The sequence below is a fragment of the Protomyctophum parallelum genome (genome assembly GCF_964188405.1).
Source record: "Protomyctophum parallelum genome assembly, chromosome: 4".
In the NCBI taxonomy this organism is placed as follows: Eukaryota; Metazoa; Chordata; class Actinopteri; order Myctophiformes; family Myctophidae; genus Protomyctophum; species Protomyctophum parallelum.
The window spans coordinates 24,475,925-24,494,943 of NC_139700.1; the positions used below are offsets into that span (position 1 = coordinate 24,475,925).

Here is a 19,019-nt window from a genome sequence, read left to right on the forward strand (position 1 = left end):
GCAATTTAGAGAGCAATTTACAATCAGAGCAAATGCCATGAACCCTTGTTAACAAAAGGTAACTGCAAATTGTGTACAAAGAAAACAATAAAGTGTGGTCTCCTAGGATTTTCTGAGAATGGAGTGGACTGACCTCATGCTTCCTTCTATGCATGAGTAGTCCAAGCTGCTTGAATGAATGATGATGTGGAGGAGAGAACACTCCCCCAGCGCCCACAGCGTCCCCAGCGGGAATCGAACCCAGGGCCTTCTAGCTGTGAGGCGACAGCACTACCGACTCTTAACTATGCTATTGCTCAACTGACTTATTCATAGAGTTGACGCCTGTTTCCTCAATCTCCAGAATTGCCTTTTTTGTGCCTTGACTTTTATTGCTGAAAATATGACGAATATTCTCTTACTAAGCTGGCAAGTTAACCAAAAAAGAACTCACCAACCTTTAAAGCATGTAATATTGGAGTGAATTAAATGCCACACAACACCACAGTGAGTTTTATTCACTGTAGTGGGTCAAAATTGCATGCCAGTGCTATTAACATATTCAGTAGCTGTGGTTATTGGTCATTACTTGCTTGCTGGCTGCAAAGCACCCAGAATGTCATATGGAGCCAGCTATCATGGCACTGCCAGGAAACCCAGGTGCACCTTCTCATAGTCCAGGAAAACCAAGGGTATTTCTGAAAATTCATCATGTTACAACATATTGTTTACGCCATATTCCACCTAAGTTAAGCCTGTGTAAAAAACTGTGATGTTTGGTATGGAAAATAAAGGTTTCCTTTTTGGCTTGTGGAATAAGACAGGAAATGTGTTAACTGTTTTCCTACTATGTCATTGTATTAGCAAGGAACAGCAATGTCCGTCTTAACCTATGTGACTATGAGTACCACTATGTGAATATGAGTACCAGTAGGGGCAAAAGTGGCGCTGTTGTGCCAGAAACAGAGAGAGAGAGATAGTGCTGCACTGTTGCCTCCTACTGAGAGAGAGAGAGAGAGAGAGAGGGGGGGGGGGGGGGCAGGGGGAGAGGGGAGTTGCACCACTCAGTTCGGTAACAAGATGACTCGCCCCGTTTCTGTTTTCCTCCCAGAAGTTTCACCAGTGAGGGGTGGGAGAGGCTGGACAGCAGACGGCTGGACTTTGAATTTCTCTAACTATAAACTTTCATGACAGCAGAACAGGCTCATGCCTAAGTACAAATAAAATTTATGAAAAGCTACTACATTGAAGTCTGTTCACAGAAGTTGTTGTAGGATATGTGGGGATTATCTGACGAGGTACCATTTGAGTGTGCAAAACCTTACATATACTAAATAATACTAAATTGTTTATAGGGTCAATATAAGTAAAATAATATAGCCTTTCTACAGGAGTATCTTTTTATATTTTTCCAAAAAGAATACAAACAGCCAATAGCATATTACAAAGTTATCCCCCTCACTGGTGACAATTCCGGGAGGAAAAACGGGCAAGCACTGGGGCGAGTCATCCGGTATTCCTCAGTTCACACAAACTTTTATCCTATTTGTCAAGTTTGTGCATCAATGAATACAGTGTATATACTGTATAATATTATATATCATTCCATATTTACAATTTAGGCATTTAGCAGCTTAATCCAGAGCGATTTACAGGTATGTAACACATGGTAATCCATCAATTACATAGAAATAGTCATCAAGGCCTGGGCCGTGGCTCAGCAGTCCAGGCACCTTGGCCGGTAGCCTGAGTCTGGCAGTGTGCTGCGGGCTCGACTCCCGATCCCGATGGCCTTTACTGCATGTCACTCCCCCATCTCTCTCCCCCATTTCCTGTCAGCCTACTGTCTGTCCCTCTATAAGAATCATAAGCAAGCTAAGAACAGTGGAATATCTATATAATAAAACTATGCGTATACACTATAGGGTGCAATTGACATACGTTGAGCCTTTGCATATGCCTGTAAGGTCGTTGAGGCTAGGGCAAGTGCGATGGCACGTGTTAAGGGCTAAAATGGAGTCTGAAGAGGTGGTTTTCAGACTACTAAATAAAATATGTTGTTCATTATATCTGACTGCTTGTATTGACTGATGGAAATTTTGCCATTTATGGAGCTCATAGCTGAAGTTCAGGAGCAGGACCACACCACCAACACAGCTACCTCCACCTCCTATCAAGCCACCTCCAATCAGGTCACCTCCACCTGTATATAAAGCCCATCCAACCCACGGTTCTCCCTCTCTTCCTGCTTTCGTCACCCCTCCCTCCCACCCAATTCTCATCCTACTCCCTCTAAAATCATAATCAAATTGAATTTTGAGGGCAGTGCCAATTTAATGTACACCTCTACTGGTTCACAGACAGACAGACTCACAGGAGTGAAAACATAATCCCTCGCCCTCGGCCGTTCTGGCCTCCTGGCAAGGATAATGACCCATGCAAAAGGCATGCTGTGTTGCATTCATGTTGTATTCATCATTACGTTTGAAACTTTCCCCCCTTTCCCCCACTTTTAGGTTCATGATGCTGAGCCTGGAGTATGACCACTCTTGTCGCTACGACTACGTGGAAGTACGAGACGGCGATAGCATTAACTCACGTGTGATCGGTCGGTTTTGTGGCAATGAGAGGCCGGCGCCGATCCAGAGCTCGGGCAACAGCCTTCACATCCTTTTTGTGTCTGACAGTTACAAGAACTTTGATGGCTTCTTTGCCACGTTCCAGGAGAGCTCAGGTACAGTACATATGCCTCTAGCTTCCGCCATACTTCTTTTCACTTGCTCTACTGTAGTCTACAGTGTTAATTCACCCATTTAACTCCAACAGTGTACAAGAGTTACATTAAAACAGAGGGTAATTCTGTGTATACATTAATTGCAGTTGATGTTTCAATTCTTGCAATCACAAATGCAAGCTGCTATTAAACGGTGGCGATTGTTCCGGTAAAATCCGGTTACAAATGCAACAAAATTGATTTTATTTACTACAACACTACTACACTACTGGGTATAGATTGTCTATGTAGACTATATAACTATATTTATATGTGTTAATAATCAATCAATCTAATTAATCTAATCTATCTGTCATTGCAGCATGCAGCTCTTCTCCTTGTCTCCATGATGGCACTTGTGTCCTGGACACGTCCTACACGTACCACTGTGCCTGTCTGGCTGGCTACACGGGCGATAGGTGTGAGAATGGTGGGTATCAGTAACTAACTTGTGTTGTGTGACAATTCGTTATGGCTATGATAGTGCCAGCTCAGTGGCCTTGTGGTTAGAGTGTCCGCCTTGAGCTTGGGAGGTCGGGGTTCAATCCCCCTGTCGGGTCATAATGGGACCCAATGCTTCCCTGCTATTGGCACTCAGCATCAAGGGTTGGCTTTGGGGATAAGTCCCTGCGACATGCTAGTGCCATGTCCAAGGGGTGTACATGTACATCATAGCTGGGGGATGTAGGCTACTAGTCTATAGTGCATCAAGCCGCATCACACTACATAAATAGAAGATAGGCTCCTGGCCACATGGCTTGGGAACCTGTGTTAACATCCGAATGGGCCCTAGGCAAGGCCTGATTTTCGGGGGGGCCCCTCCTTGATGGGGGGCGGGCGCAATTATTATTATTATTATTTAGTTTGGATCGTTGAACTGCAGTTTACAGCACTATAATTTCAGACAGAGACAGTGTTACCAGTGCCATATTATCCATTGGGCCGGTGGGACCCAACATTTTTGTATTTAATAATAATATATTTTTAATAATACAAATATCAATAATAATAATAATAAATACAAATAAATTGCACTCACAGAAAGACATCAGAACAAGATGTCTGGTGATGCTGACCAGATCTTAATATCATCAGGTACACGTGCAGTCCAAATAATGAGCTCATCCAGAAGCAATGAATGGTGCATCTGACTTCTTCCCTGGATGCTCTTTAGCACTGTTCCCTGTTAAAACTGGCAGACAGTGATTCACCATCACATGGGACAGAGCTCTGTGGTTTGGACTGGTTTCAGGCCAGCTGCCTTCTCCTTTCCAGGGCAGCCTCATCTATGTCCGCAGCCAATCGAATCTGCTGTTTGGCAAATATATGTGTTGTCTGTATTAACAGATGAATCATGACTCAAATCGACCACCTGACGAACATAGCCTGTCTGATATGAAACAAAGCAGACACACTGTACATTATGTAAGTACCTATGTTTTGACACTTTCAAATGTACAATTGTATCGTACATGGAATTTGTCTCTGTGCCAATGTCAACGTTAAAATTGCAATAGGTGAAGTATTCCGTTTAAAGGGAGCAATAAAAGCAATAAAATAACAAAAAAGTGTAATCAGTGCTACATAAAAATGTTACAATACAATTAATGTTCTGAAGATAGCTTAACAAGGTCTGACTTAAGAAGTAAAAGACAATTAGGAAGAGCTAGGTAGCCTATAAATTGACCCAAATGGACACTTAATTGTGTTTTGGAAATGTTAGGGTTCAAGTTGGTTTGGGTTTTCAGTATTGTGAGAGGGTGTGCCTGGAGCGACTTCCATAGGTCCGCAAGGTCTTTTATTTATGGGCGGCTGGACCTGGGCTTGTGTTTCTATGCCCGCTACACCTCCCAGAGGCCCCTGCAAAAACAGACGTACTCTTTTTTTTTTCCTGGTGGCTTCGGTTTCAAGGGTAAATTTGAGTCTATAAAACTGATGGTGAAACAATTCTGCTTCTATAACACAAGCCAGCCTTTCCATCGGAGGAGATGCCTGTAAAAAAAAAAGGCAGGAATTCCACTCTGTGCTCCCTGTGTGCATCCGCTTACCCCCAGAGGAATGTCTCAGCTGCTCGTTTCATGGTGATCATGTTGGGGCATAAAGGGTGATTTATACTTAGTTGCATGCTGCCGTCACCCAATGAAAATAGCCGATCTAGATTGGCCGATCGGCTATTTTCTGTCCAAACAAGTATAATTTTGGCTTAGTGTACATTTTCTTTGGATTTCTCCACCAGAGCCAGCCAGAGAATTATAAATATGTTTCAGCATCTCCAATATCTGCCATTAAAAGTACATTTTGCACAAAAAATATAGTAGCATAGTAGTATAGTAGTATAATCTCTAAAAAGCATAATCTCTCTCTGCCTGCATTTAACTTTAATCTATTCTGTGGCCCAATCAATCTTTTTTTCAGGAGTGCAAAGTACTTAAAAGTTCCAAAGGCACTGAGGTAATAATGAATTAATGATTGTGTCATTATTCAAAGCTTATTAGCATTCCAACCTCATGTCTTTGGACTCCTCTCAATATGTGGAGAGTGAAGCAGACGGCAGCACACAGGTTTTGTGGACAGACAACTTCAACAGTGTCCACAAGCATTTATTCCCCCCATTTAACAGGAGGTCCATTTTTCTTTCTTTCTTTTCGGATGACCAAACACATTCCCTGTCCCAAAAGGGACCGAGAGATGCTGGAAGGAAGGACTGTGATTATAGGGAGGGTTATGTGGATTCGGAGCTGTGCAACCACAGACAGAGAAATGCATGGTTCAGGCCCAACTTATACACAACAATACAACAAAACCGCAAAAGGAATTGCTTCACTACAAATGGCATCATTATTGTAGCATCCATATATGTGTGTGTGTGTGTGTGTGTGTGTGTGTGTGTGTGTGTGCGTGCCATTTCACTTTTGTTACTATTACCTCATTCCGTACCAGAGAGGGAAGAGTGTGTGATCCAACATGTGTTATTAGTGTTTCAGTTTGTTATTGTCTAAATAATTAGAAGTGTTCCATACCCACATTACCAGTCTCTGCACCAACTTACTCACTTACTCACAATACAGCTTTTATAGCAGTGGAAAATTGAACAGTTCGACCAAAACTCTTTTACTGCAAGAAATCTATTTCTTCCTCAGTTACAAGCCACATGTTTTGTCACCTTGTGAGCTGTTCACACTTTACCAAGACGGGTGAAATTATTAATTAATGAGCCAGTAACCGGCTGCCGTTTATGAAGCTCTGGGCATTCTAAAGAGGCAATTACATGTCAGACTAATGAGTTTGGAAGCGGAGACAAAATATGTCTTGAGAGTGTATACTTGACTGTCTGCAGCCCTACAGTGAACCCGTTCAGGTGTGTGGTCTTTTATTGTTGTTGAGTTGGAGGAGGTAGATGACACTTCCACACACTTATGAAATGTGTATTAAACAGAAGCCTTAAAGGACCACTTCACCACTTTTCAACCTATCTTCATATAATAGGTTCTCACTAATAATCATGATAAAATGGCATAAAGTAGGAGGGCTGTGGGCAGTTTAGAAACCGTCCTCCAGTGACATCATCATTAGGCAGATTTATTTTTAAACAAGTTTTTTTTTACATAAATGTTTAGATTTTCATTATCGTGAAACGATGGCTTCCATTTTCGCATTGCAACTTTTCAGGACTAGAAAGCCTGCAGTTTCTATTAGCTTGTATTCCCCATCGATGATGTCACTGGAGGACGGTTTCTGAACTGCCCACAGCCCTCCTATGAGACACAGAACTAGTAGAAAAAAATTGCACCATTTTTTCATGATTATTAGTGAAGATAGGTTGAACAGTGGTGAAGTGGTCCTTTAAATGTGCCCATAATCAGATTGTTTACAGACTAAATCCGAGTTCATGACCCTGCATTATTTTAACTAACGTTAATACTCAAGAACACAAGTTAACATCTGACTTGTGTCTGTGTCTCAGCTCAGTGGTGGGATGTTAACATATTCCCACTTGACTGTCTGTGTCTGTGTCTCAGCTCAGTGGTGGGATGTTAACATGTTCCCACCTGACTTGTGTCTGTGTCTCAGCTCAGTGGTGGGATGTTAACATGTTCCCACCTGACTTGTGTCCGTGTCTGTGTCTCCACTCAGTGGTGGGATGCCGCAGGCCTCCAGTGCCCACCCATGGCTCCACAGAGGGGCTATTTCAGCACTCGGGGGCACGGATAACTTTCCGCTGTGACCCTGGGTTTGAGCTGCGGGGGGGCATTCGTACAGCCATCTGCCTCCAGGACGGCACCTGGAGTGCTCCAGCTCCCCAGTGTGGTAAGAGAATCTATGTTTACAAAAAGTATAAATTGTATGATTTTACAGTAAGCTCTTTTGCGAGCAGTTACAGTGATGTTGGCATTCTTTTGATTAATCTGTTCAGAATTAGTGTAATTAGGATACACACATAAACACACATGCACGTGCACGCATGCACACGCTAACTTTTATACACACAACCATGTGCATCTAATTTCTGCATCAACGAATACCAGACTCTATCCAGGGGTGGTTTAATAAGTGGAAACATACCCAGTTACAGCGTTTACAAGCCAGCATTGTCTCCGTCGTCCTCTCCAGTGCCAGTGGAGAGGCCGTGCACCCTCCCACTCAAGTCTCATTGTCTCTGTCTTCCTCTCCAGTGCCAGTGGAGAGGCCGTGCACCCTCCCACCCAAGCCAGCGCATGGGGACCACTTCCTGGTCTTTGGGCCCAATGACGTCATCATCGCTCTCCAGTACCTGTGCTACCGGCCGTATAAACTCAGCGGGACCTCACAGAGAACCTGCCTGCCCAACAGCACCTGGAGCGGGGCTCCATCCACCTGTGTCAAAGGTCAGGTCCACATGGGGGTGGGTGCAGTTATGGGAAATGGGAGTGTTGAATAGTGGTCAGCTGGCCCGGTGGGGGGGTGGGTGGAGTTATGGGAAATGGAGTGTTGAATAGTGGTCAGCAGCAGGTGCGGGGGAAACGGATGACTGCGGTCAATTCTAAACAGAGCGTGACAGGCTTTTGCTCTCGTCATTAACACAGCAGCAGTGTGAATATTTAAGCTTAAATTTGATAGTTACATAATGACTCAGTCACTCAGTACAGATGAGTCAATCTTTGCCCCCATTCATTCACCATGTCTAGTGCTTTCTAGAACAAAAGCATCACTGAGCTGTTTACTGGCCATTCAATAATGATCTCTTTTTTATGTCTGTCTCCCCCCATCGCAGTGAATAACACACTCGCTGAACCAGAAAGGGACAAAGGCAAAGCAACGGAAAGAACAACAGACACAGGGGGAGACAAAGATAGCAAAGATAACGACCAAGAGAACACAGCAGGAGGCAAAGACAGCGTGGGTGGTAAAGACAAAGATATTAGCTACAAAAATACAACAACAGTGGATGGTAGCGATACGTCTATAGATGTTATTGTGGTGGAAGCACCGAGAGAGGGTGACGATAAAGTAGGCAACACTGAAGAAGGAAACGCTGGCGTGGAAAAACCGACAGAAGGTAGCAATGATAAAGTGGCCACCAAAGACACAGACAACAGCCTAGACACTCTTGAAAAAAAATCCCCCAAGGTGCCAAGGCTGCCAGAGAGGACATCAGAAGAGGATGGCAGGCCGGATGCCAAGGGAGGCAAAGATGGCATTCAGGAGATAGGAAAGTTCCCAGAAATAGTGGTGATAAGAGACAAGAAGGGGCAAGAAGAGAAGGAGAGAAAAGGAGAGCAGGTGGACCAAAGCAAAGATGGGGAGAAAGTCGGCCCAAATGACACCAAGGAGACGGTCCCATCCGAGCGAGAGAATGCAGTGGAGATATTTGAGCACAAGCTGAGCGAGAACAAGACGGACACGACTGATCGCAATACCATTGAGCGGGGGAACCATACGATAAAGATTCCTGAGCTGGGGAGGCCGGTCATTCCATCTCTACGCAACAACACGCGATTCACGCCATACAGGGCAGGAGGCGAGGAGACAAATAAGCCAACAGAGAAAACAACTAACAAAGAATCAACGGAAGGCAAGCGGGAAAAAACGTCAGGTGAGGCGGGAACGGATTCGGACGTAAAAACAAAGGAGGAACTCGAGGAGGAGGAGAAAGAGAAAGAAGGCAATCAAAGTGTCGATGGTAAGACTCACTGGACCATCAACGGGTACACATTGCATGACCATAATTTGTGAAAATGAATAGTGCTCGTCCATCCTAACTCTATTTTCCCCATATCATGTTCCCCAAGACAAGATCTGTCCAGCCATCCCTCCTCTATATCAAGGCTATTATCAGCACGTGCCAGGGCCTGGGCCAGCGACGGTGGCATTCTCCTGTAATCACTCCTATGCCCTCAGTGGTAACACTCACCGAACCTGCCAGCCAAATGGTACCTGGAGTGGCAGACAGCCCGTTTGTGTGAGAGGTATACTGTCTGCAATAATACTTCTTATGCTGGTTAGAGGGCTTTATGTGTGCTACGGTTTTCATACAGGCCCTTTTATTTGACCCAACAGTTAATTTAGATTTTATATAACTAAAACATCCATAGGCTATATGACACTTATGTCTGTGTTGTATGTCCATTAGCGCTTGCATGAGTCCAATTACCCCTTTAGAAAGCACAGCAGTTGACCCGCAGCCGGCATTAATTGGAGATTTTGTGTGTGTGCGCGTGCGTGTGTTTACAGCCTGTCGGGAGCCTAAAGTGTCAGAACTGGTTAGACAAAGAGTCTTGCCCCCTCAGGTACCATCCAGGTATGTACTGTACCCAGTATGAGCTATAATTTGGACAATTAAATAACTGTTTGCATACTGTAGGAACCTCAAGATCCTCACACCATAATACTGTATATCATAATTACTATATAACTCTGATTATCTTCCAGCTACAGTATAACCTTATATATTATTACTTGCAATGCATTTATAAATTACACAGTGTACTATCATCACACATGCAAGCAAGCACCTGGTATGCACAAGGTATGCATCCAATAATATTTATTTCAAGTTTGCATTGTTGTGTCATCCAGTTGGTTTTTCAGATATTTGCATTTCACCACACTTGAACCCCAGCATCCCTATTCTGGAGGGAAAAATAGATGGCCATATATGGTATCTCTGCTATTTTCGGCTAAGGCATTTGGTGTAGATAAAACAAATATAAGTAAAAATGTTTACCTGCATTTCTGTGGCCTCTTTGTTCTCTCAGGAAGACCCCAGTCCACAAGCTTTACTCTGAACGTGCCAGAGAGTTCCAGTCAGACAGTCCCACCAAAAGCCCTCCAGTACACCCCCAGCTGCCCCAGGGTTTCCATCAGCTGTACACACACATTGAGTATGAGTGTGCCTCTCCTTACTACCAGCATTCGGGCAGTGCACGTCGCACCTGCCTTAAGACAGGGAAATGGAGTGGGCGTCATGTCTCCTGTTCACCTGGTGAGGGCAGCAGAGGATTACTAGTTAATCTTAGGCCATTATAAAATGGTCTACACAATGCAATTTCGCACACACATGCAAAGACACAAATGCACACAAACGCCTGCAAGGGCGCGCACACACACACACACACACACACACACACACACACACACACACACACACACACACACACACACACACACACACACACACACACACACACACAACCACAGCTCCTTTTGCATGTTGCCAAGTGTTGACTCAATTTAGTGAATGTCTTATGTCTCCCTTCCTTCCCTTGCCTTTGCACTTCCTGCATGACAGTGTGTGGGAAGCATTCAACCTTTGACCCAGAGAAAGCAGCAGAAGCTCAGTGGCCTTGGCTGGCTGCCATCTACCGCCGCTCCGGCAACGGCGCTGGGACCAAGGTGACCAAGGCAGCCACCCTGGCAGGGTCCCTGAAGAAGGGCGGTGAAGCGGGAACCAAGCTCCAAGACCAGGCCTCCGACTGGCATCTGGTGTGCAGCGGGGCGCTGGTGAACCAGAGGAGTGTGGTGGTGGCAGCTCACTGCGTGACAGAGCTGGGGAAGGGCTACCCGCTGGGTGCACATCAGATGAAGGTAGTGATGGGGAAGACCTATCGCCATGACCTCAGGGAGGCCAAAGGCATCCAACACCTTAGGGTAAGATAGCGGTGGCGTCTGTAAATATGATGTTGTGATATAGATAGGCCACTTGGTGTTGATGGATATGGATATGCTATGTGTACTGTAAATATGTAGACAAGACAGAGACAGAAAGACATAATATCTGTCGTTGCCCGAGGTTATCCAACTTATCCAACACATATTCTGGACCTCTGTTGGTTAAGCTTGCAACAAGGAAAGTGTTGGGCACTAATTTCTTGATCACATACTGTACCCATGATCTAAAGACAACAAGAAACCCACATTTGCACAATGCCCGTGGCCACATGCCGCTCAGCGTTAAGAGCAGTCCTGCTGGGATTCCTTGTACGGTGCGGGAGAGCAGGTGCAACTCACCCTTGTTGGCCCTCACTGTCAAGGTCAAGCATTCAGTCCTATGCCGTTTTCTTGGTACAGTATATGGCGGAAGATTACTCATCTGATCATATCACTTTTTTCCCACTTTTTCCCACTCTCCCAATCTCTGTAGACCAGCACATGTTTTTTTGCTGAACTGCACTCTTTCCTATAGATTCTGTTTCTATTGAAACACTAGCCTGTTGAGCATTCTTTATGACTCCGGCCATGCATGTCCCAATAATTAACCTTCTTTTATGGTCCCCATGGAACTGTTCCTCTTACATCTTGATCCAAAATTGAGGTCAACTTGGCCTGCTCAGCATTTTGTACTGTATGCCACAGAGCATGACAGGGTGGAAATAGCAATTGCACAATCCAGTACACCTGTTGGTATCTGCATTCCTTACGTTTCTCCATTCATTTATTCTGTTTATTTCCTTAAATTTGTCAACCATCTGTATATGGAATACATACTGTATACATTTCATTAAACAAAGAACAGGGAGGAAATCACACTTTACTTCCCTTTTGAATAATGTGTTAACTAGGGCTCCATGGGTACACTGTACATCATTGTGTTGTATTGGACAGTAAAAGTCTTTACAACATGTTCCATCCTGCCACCCTGCTGTTTGCCACTGGGTGTCTTTATTCAATTCATTCATTCATTATCCAAAACCTCTCTTCAGTCAAATCTGTTATTTACTATGCATGAATAAATTAATTATTTAAAAGGTCCTTAAACACCCGTAGCATTTTTTCCCCTCTGCGCTATGAATTTGTCCGAAGTGAAACTGTTGTTTCATTTGAGTACATCCACACAGAACGCAAATATTAAGCCACATAAACGCATCAACCTGTGTGTGGACGAGTGAAAAATCAACTGACTATTTTATTCTTCACATTCCCAGTGTGTAACAATCTCAACTACAAATGGAAACAGTTGAACCTTACGGGTTAATTTGTTTCCATTAAGTGTTAATAGTTAATACATTTAAATGAACACCGGGATTTTACTGTGTTCCCTTTCGTATCACACCATACCGTTCTTTCCCCACCACATGTTTGTTTCTTACCCTGCCTGTGTCTTGCTGCTTCTCCTTTAGGTGGCGTCTGTGGCCGTCCACCCCAACTACGACCCCCTGATTCTGGATTCCGACATCGCTGTGATCAAGCTCCTGGACAAGGCCCGGATCGGGGAGCGGGTCCTCCCTCTCTGCCTCCCGGACGTCCAGGGAGGCGAGGTGACCAATGTGCAAGGCCTCGTGATGGGCTGGTCCCCTCTGGCAGCCCTGGGGGCTGACGAGAGAGCCCGGGTCGGGGTCGTGCACCTTACCGACGTGGTGCCATGCGAGCAGCAGTACGCTCGCAACGGCATGCCGGTCAGCGTTACAGACAACATGCTCTGCGCCAGCCAGAAGCCAGACTACAGCCCGTCCAATATCTGTCCCTCCGACACCGGGGGTGTCCTCATTCTGCCGGGGATCTCCACGGACTCCATCAGAGACAAGCAGGGGCCCTCTGTCGGCTCTGCAGGGAGACAGGGGGACAACAAGGGGCGTTGGACAATGCTGGGCCTTGTGAGCTTTGGCTATGAGGACGGGGAGTGTAACCCGGAGCTCTACACGGTGTACACACACACAGCTAACTTCAAAGACTGGATAGAGAGCAATATGAAGTAGAGAAACCCTAGTGTCACATTCACAAGTCAACCTCTTTCATTCACATTCCAAAACATTTGATTTCCTTCCATACCTCATCATTACCCCTCCCCACACACACACACACACACACACACACACACACACACACACACACAATCAGATGCATCACTGGACAGCATAGTGCTCAACCACTTATGTCCCAAGTCCTATGTGCTTTAACATACAACGAATAGCGAAAGTAGCTGGCCATTTTTCACTGGGATTGTTTAATGACATGTCAAAAATAGAAGCGCCAGGGTTAAAGTGGTTAACTGCAGGTCACACTAATATGCATTCTATTGGGCACAACCCTTCCCTTGGCAGACCACTTCAGTGTACACAGGTGTTTTGACTTGGGACTATTACTACACTTGAAAACAACCAGAAAACCAGTTTAACACTCGAAAGTTCTCTGGATGGCGATGGTTTGCATTCCATTCATTGGTATGTAACTATATGTATATACGATGTAATGTACTGTATTATTCTATCTATTCATACGATGTACATATTGTACAGGACAGAAAGTCATGGTGCTTTAAATAAAAGATAATGCTGGGTGTGTGTAAAGACTCTGGTTGAGCTGTGGGTATTATTCATCAGTGTGACTCACTGCGCTCTCAGCAATCATGCACTCGGTGCAGCCAGGGATAAATCATTACATTTAATGTTAATGTTAACATGAGAGAAGAGAAACTGATATTTGATATGCAAATCAAGACCACATTAATGGCCCGAGCTTAGCTTCCATTTCTCCGGAAAGGTGTGAATGAATTGAGGTCAAGACAGTGCAATTGCAATCATTTTAACATATTCGCAAATCAATTCCCAATCCTGTGAGAACATTAATTACATTACCTCCTTTATTCATTGAGGGGGTGTGCTCAGCTGTATATTGATGGGACGGCTTGCAGTTTGTTTGACAATCACAAGGGGGCAGTATAGAAGCAAATTATTGTTACTACAAGCAAAGCCACCTTTTGCTTTGATTGATTGATATTTGTATTCCACAGTATGCAGAATGGGTAGAATTGCAAACAAAAGCACAAGTCAATACAAAAACTGTTACTTTGTGGCTTTATGGAAGATCCATGATTAAGCAACAGGGTCCACCATTTTCAATATATCAGAACATTAAAGATGTACTACTACTACTAATATACACTTCATCATATAAATAAAGTAAAAAAAGGGAAAAACATGTACAGTATGGGGCGAAAGGGGTGGGGAAGCTCAGACTTAATTTACAGCGGCCAGTTTAGAATTGCAGCCGTACGTAGATGCTCTTTGAGAGCGGTTTTGAAGGAGTCAAGGGATTCACATGTCTTAATGGCTGCGTCCACATTTTAGTGGCATAGGAGCAAAATTGATTTAATCCCTTGTTTGAGCTGAATCTGGGTTGCACGTGGTTTGGTATTGTGAGTGTGGACTTTGTTGACATTAAGGAAGTATTTACTATTTAGACAGGTACATGGGTGGTGTAGCGAATCTTGTAGACGAGACTCACTGCAAGATGCTGTACTCTGTTGTCAACCCTAAGCCATTCCAGCCTATCAAAATGGGAAAGAGGTGAGGAGTGAGGCCAAGTAGCCTGGCCAGTTTGTTTTGGGAAGTCTGGAGCCTTGTTTTAAGGGCTTTAGAGGTGCTGTGGTACCAAGAGGTGCATGCATAGTCGAAGAAACCTTATAACAGGGCTCCTGTTAGGGTCTTCAAGGTGTTTTTGTTAACCAGTGAGGAGATCCTGTACACTGTACAGGAATCTTGTTCTTTGGTTAACTTTTTTGATTATGTTGGTGGCAATTATATCACCGGAAAGATTCGCCTCCAGGATGGAACCTAGATAGGGAATTTCATCTTTGTGTGATAATATTGTCATCTACTTTAACTGAGAAGCCGTCTGCCTAGCTGAGATTACCATTTGATCTAGCCATGAAACATGACTGCCATGATGATTATCATGACAGTCATGACTTAACTGCACCCTGTTTTTGGCACTCGCTACAGCTACATTTACAAAAAATATGTATATATAAACATTCGGATTTACTCACAATTTGTCCCACGGGTGTTAGTTAGTTGCAGCACCAGCGATTAGAATTGCTGCATCCCGCGTTGTTTAATAAAAAGCATTTTTATCCGAGCGCCCCGGCTACTTTTTTCAAACGGGGTTCGTTTGGGAAATCCACAGTTGCACACCGGGAGCGCACTCGCCTATTAGTCTGTATTGGCAGGGCGGTCAGCGTGCCTATATCGAACACACCGAGTGCCACCCTCCTCCCGACCGATAGGGGCGCGTAGTTGAAAGCCAATATTTTTTTGTTTTGTTGTGATAATCCTCCCTACTATAGAGTGTGCTGGCCATATAAGGAGTTCCTCCCTGTCCCCAGTTAACCCCTGGGGGTCAAAAAACCTTAGGTTTCGTTTTTGACTCTATCCTGATTGGACGAAAGGCTGGGTCCCACAGCCAAAAACGAAACCTAAGGTTTTTTGAGTGAAATCACTGAATATACCTTTAAACCACACGGGATGCAGAAATTCTAATCGCTGGTGCAGCAACTAACTAACACCCGTGGGACAAATTGTGAGTACTTTATATTTGAAATTCGAATGTTTATATATACGTTTTTTTTTGTAAATGTAGCGAGCGCCAAAAACAGGGTGCAGTTAAGCCATGACTCTCGTATGAATACGAGAGTCATGAACCATGGCTACCATTTGATCCAAAGTTTTTCCCAAGTGTAAAGAAAGTTTGTTGTCAGCGAGCCAGGTGAAGATTCTACCGAGTTCAGAGCTCAGGGCTTCCATCCATACCATTGAGCAATGCCTCAGACAAGCTTGCAGTGGTTCTCCTTCTCGCTTTCATTGTATTCATTGATTCCATCTTACTTTCATTTCTCTAAAGTGGTAGAGAATGCAACATTTGCACTATGGTTAATATGGTAATTATTTACTCCACCTCTCTTATATTAGATGATTAATGGGCCTTAACAAATCTGGTAAATGTGTTCACTGACTGTAACATAACTTCATTACATGTTAATGGGATTCATGTTGGGATAGGCATTAATATGCTGCCTGCAATGCTAACTGAGCTGGAGTATTAACAATAATACCCTAACTCAATAAGAAATGCATGTAGGCTAATCAACATGGAATAGTAACAGTATGCAAGCAAGTGAAGCAATGTTTGTTTTTGTGAAGTAGTCTACTGTAGGCCTTGGATTAGAAACTGTTGTCACTCTTCGTTAAATTTGCAAAAATATTATCTCCAGCAGGATGGAACAGCCAATTATGTTTTTTCTGCCTGTCCATATTTTCATATTCCATTCCAATTGGTTACGATTCAATTCCAGAGTTTGTGTTAGGGCTTTTGCAAAAAATAATAATAATCTCATCCGAATTGGAATCGGAGTGGGCGTCTAAACAACAGTTAAAGGTGATTGCACTTAAACCCATAGGGTTGGCGTCACACATGCAACAAATTTCACTGTTTGTTGGCAAAACATGTTTTTTTTATGTTCGCTTTCCTAGTTTACATTATAATTCAGGTTGGGAGATTTTTCCACACTAGCATTGTATTAGAACCATGTTGTCACTTCATAAATGTACAAGCAGTGTATACCGTTTAACCATTTTAATATTCTACAGAAGCTAGATCAATTAAAAAGGCTGTTTATGTTCTTTCACACATTTGCTGACAATGAATAAGAGCTTCGCTTAGTACTCAAAAGTCCCAGAGGAGACAGTTCTGTCCTCTTGGTCTGGGCAAAGGCCTGTTCTCAGGCCCTTGTTAGCTCACAGGGCAGCATCAATAGAGAAATGGATAACACAGTGAATGAAGATCTAGCCTCGGGTAAAGTACCTGAACAATGCTGAGAAAAACGCCACCATGAAAGCTCCAGAGTTCAGTTCACAGAATAGAGGTGGCAGGGTGAGGTATTTCACGTAGGACCTGTAGGCCTATGTTTCCCACACCAGTTTCCCAGCCAAAACAGCCAGGCTGGCACCAGCAACAGTATGGAAGTGCTTTGGGTCGTTATGCCATTGCCTTTGCCCCATTTTGGCAATGGGCGTGTCATTAAAAGAGAAAGTTAAAACATTTAATAACTATCCTTACATTAATTTCCCCCCAAATATTTTTCTTCAAAATATCACATGAGCCTCTTGAAGTTCTGGGTTTTCGAGATGCTAAGACCGTGACGACGAGACTCCTCAATTGCATTGCAGGGTCCGCTTGTTTGATGTTCCGGGGATTGGAGGCAACACTGACGCCATTTGCATTCTGTTCCTCAGTCACAGGTAGGCTATACTCCAATGCGTTTTACATTGCTCACCTGACAACCCTCCCCCATTTTCCACCCATTATATGCCCTCAGCTACCCATCATCCTCTGCTCCCATCTGCCCCATGAATCATGATGAGAAGCTTTAGGCACCAAATAGAGCAGAGATATTATTCTGTCGTTGGCCTGCATGCATGGCCCATATACAATTGGAGTGCATTCATTCACATACACACACACTGTACTATATTTGCGCACAGGGGGAAAAATCCAGTGCAATCTTGCTGCGTGTGTGTGTGTGTGTGTGTGTGTGTGTGTGTGTGTGGGGGGGGGGGGGGGGGATTTCACGAGCATCACTCTTTCATATGCAGGTCTGTTACTGGGGTTGCAAAGGCTATGGTGACAATGTGATTTATTAAGGCAGCATTTATTTGACTGCCACAGCCACGGAAAGACCATAATGAATTCGGGTTACTGAGAACAAACTGAAAGAGAGGGGGATAATGACAGAGAGGTGGGGGAGGGGGGGTGACAGAGCTATAGAGAATGAGAGCATGCAACATACACACAAGTTAGTGTTGTGGAAGATCAGGGGATCTGTAAACCCTGCTGACCTATATCTACATAACTAAGACATTAGGACTTTTTTATGAAGTCTGATTTATCTATCTAAATAACATTCTTAACATTTGTGGTCAAGAAAGAAAAAACGAACAAAAACTAAACAAGTTACAAAGTAACAAAAAATTAGAACAATTGGCCAAGATATCTCTAAATAGATATTAAAATAAATGTTACAGAAGGGATACAAGGAGAGAAGTGAGGTGCAGTCACTCTGAAGAGAAAAGTGGTTAAACTATACTACTTTTAAGAAATTGCTAAATAGCTCAGAATCGGACAAAGCCTTTATTGTCACTACATTTACAAGTAGGTTTTAGAAAAAAAAATATTACACAGTCAGACAGAGTCATATTATACCAGCTTGAATGACTGGTACCCATTAAACAAGAACGACGTTCTGAAAACAATAATAAGCCAACTGAAGTAATAATACCTACTTCGTGGACTGTGGTACAACGGTGTCGTGTGCATAAAAGAGACAATCTACAAGCTCACTGCACGTCACGGCCCGGAAAAGACACGCTGTGATTGGCCAGTAGTCACTTGAGTGGCCAATGAGGCATCTATTTTTCATCTATGGTGATAACACCGTCATCGTTATGTCTGTAATATGTGTTTTTAGATATTTTAATATTTAATATTTCAATTATGTCCATTTCATAGACACTGGTCTCACTTCCTTCCTAGCTGGACTACTTGTCTCAGTAAAACAGCCCTCCCCCTCTCCACCATAGATATTAATAAAATCAGACCGGTCTGAAGTGAGTGTTGCTGTTGGTACTGTACTTCACTACTAGTAGGGCGAAGCCCCCGCCCTACTAGTAGTAGCCAAAGAAAGTGCCACCCGTGCGGGCGGAACATCACCTTCTAATACAAACACAAAACCCCATGGATTAAGGTTGGTGAGGGATGCGTTAATAGTTTTTGGATTTAGGTTGGTGAGGGGTACGTTAATAGTTTTTAGATTAAGGTTGGTGAGGGGTCGTTAATAGTTTTTAGATTAAGGTTGGTGAGGGGTGCATGAATAGTTTTTGGATTACGGTTGGTGAGGGGTACGTTAATAGTTTTTGGATTAAGGTGAGGGATGCATTGCTCCCCTGCTTGCGGTTATGTTTAGGTTAGAGTTAGGGTTAGTTGTGTGCGGTCCAAATGAACACAGCACAGCGCTCCC

At 43.8% G+C, this 19,019-nt stretch overlaps 1 protein-coding gene across 1 annotated transcript in view; it reads left to right on the plus strand.

The window, feature by feature from the left end:
* Positions 1-13,515, plus strand: part of pamr1b (peptidase domain containing associated with muscle regeneration 1b) — a 40,231-nt gene extending 26,716 nt beyond the window's left edge. Inside the window, exons 5-14 of the mRNA XM_083763359.1 lie at positions 2,496-2,713; positions 3,075-3,182; positions 6,887-7,060; positions 7,426-7,617; positions 8,004-8,912; positions 9,022-9,198; positions 9,464-9,530; positions 9,988-10,214; positions 10,521-10,879; positions 12,349-13,515. Of these exons, the coding sequence (XP_083619485.1) occupies positions 2,496-2,713; positions 3,075-3,182; positions 6,887-7,060; positions 7,426-7,617; positions 8,004-8,912; positions 9,022-9,198; positions 9,464-9,530; positions 9,988-10,214; positions 10,521-10,879; positions 12,349-12,924 (3,007 nt within the window). The 3' untranslated portion in view covers positions 12,925-13,515. The remainder of the gene's footprint in view (positions 1-2,495; positions 2,714-3,074; positions 3,183-6,886; positions 7,061-7,425; positions 7,618-8,003; positions 8,913-9,021; positions 9,199-9,463; positions 9,531-9,987; positions 10,215-10,520; positions 10,880-12,348) is intronic.
* The last annotated feature ends 5,504 nt before the right edge of the window (positions 13,516-19,019 follow it).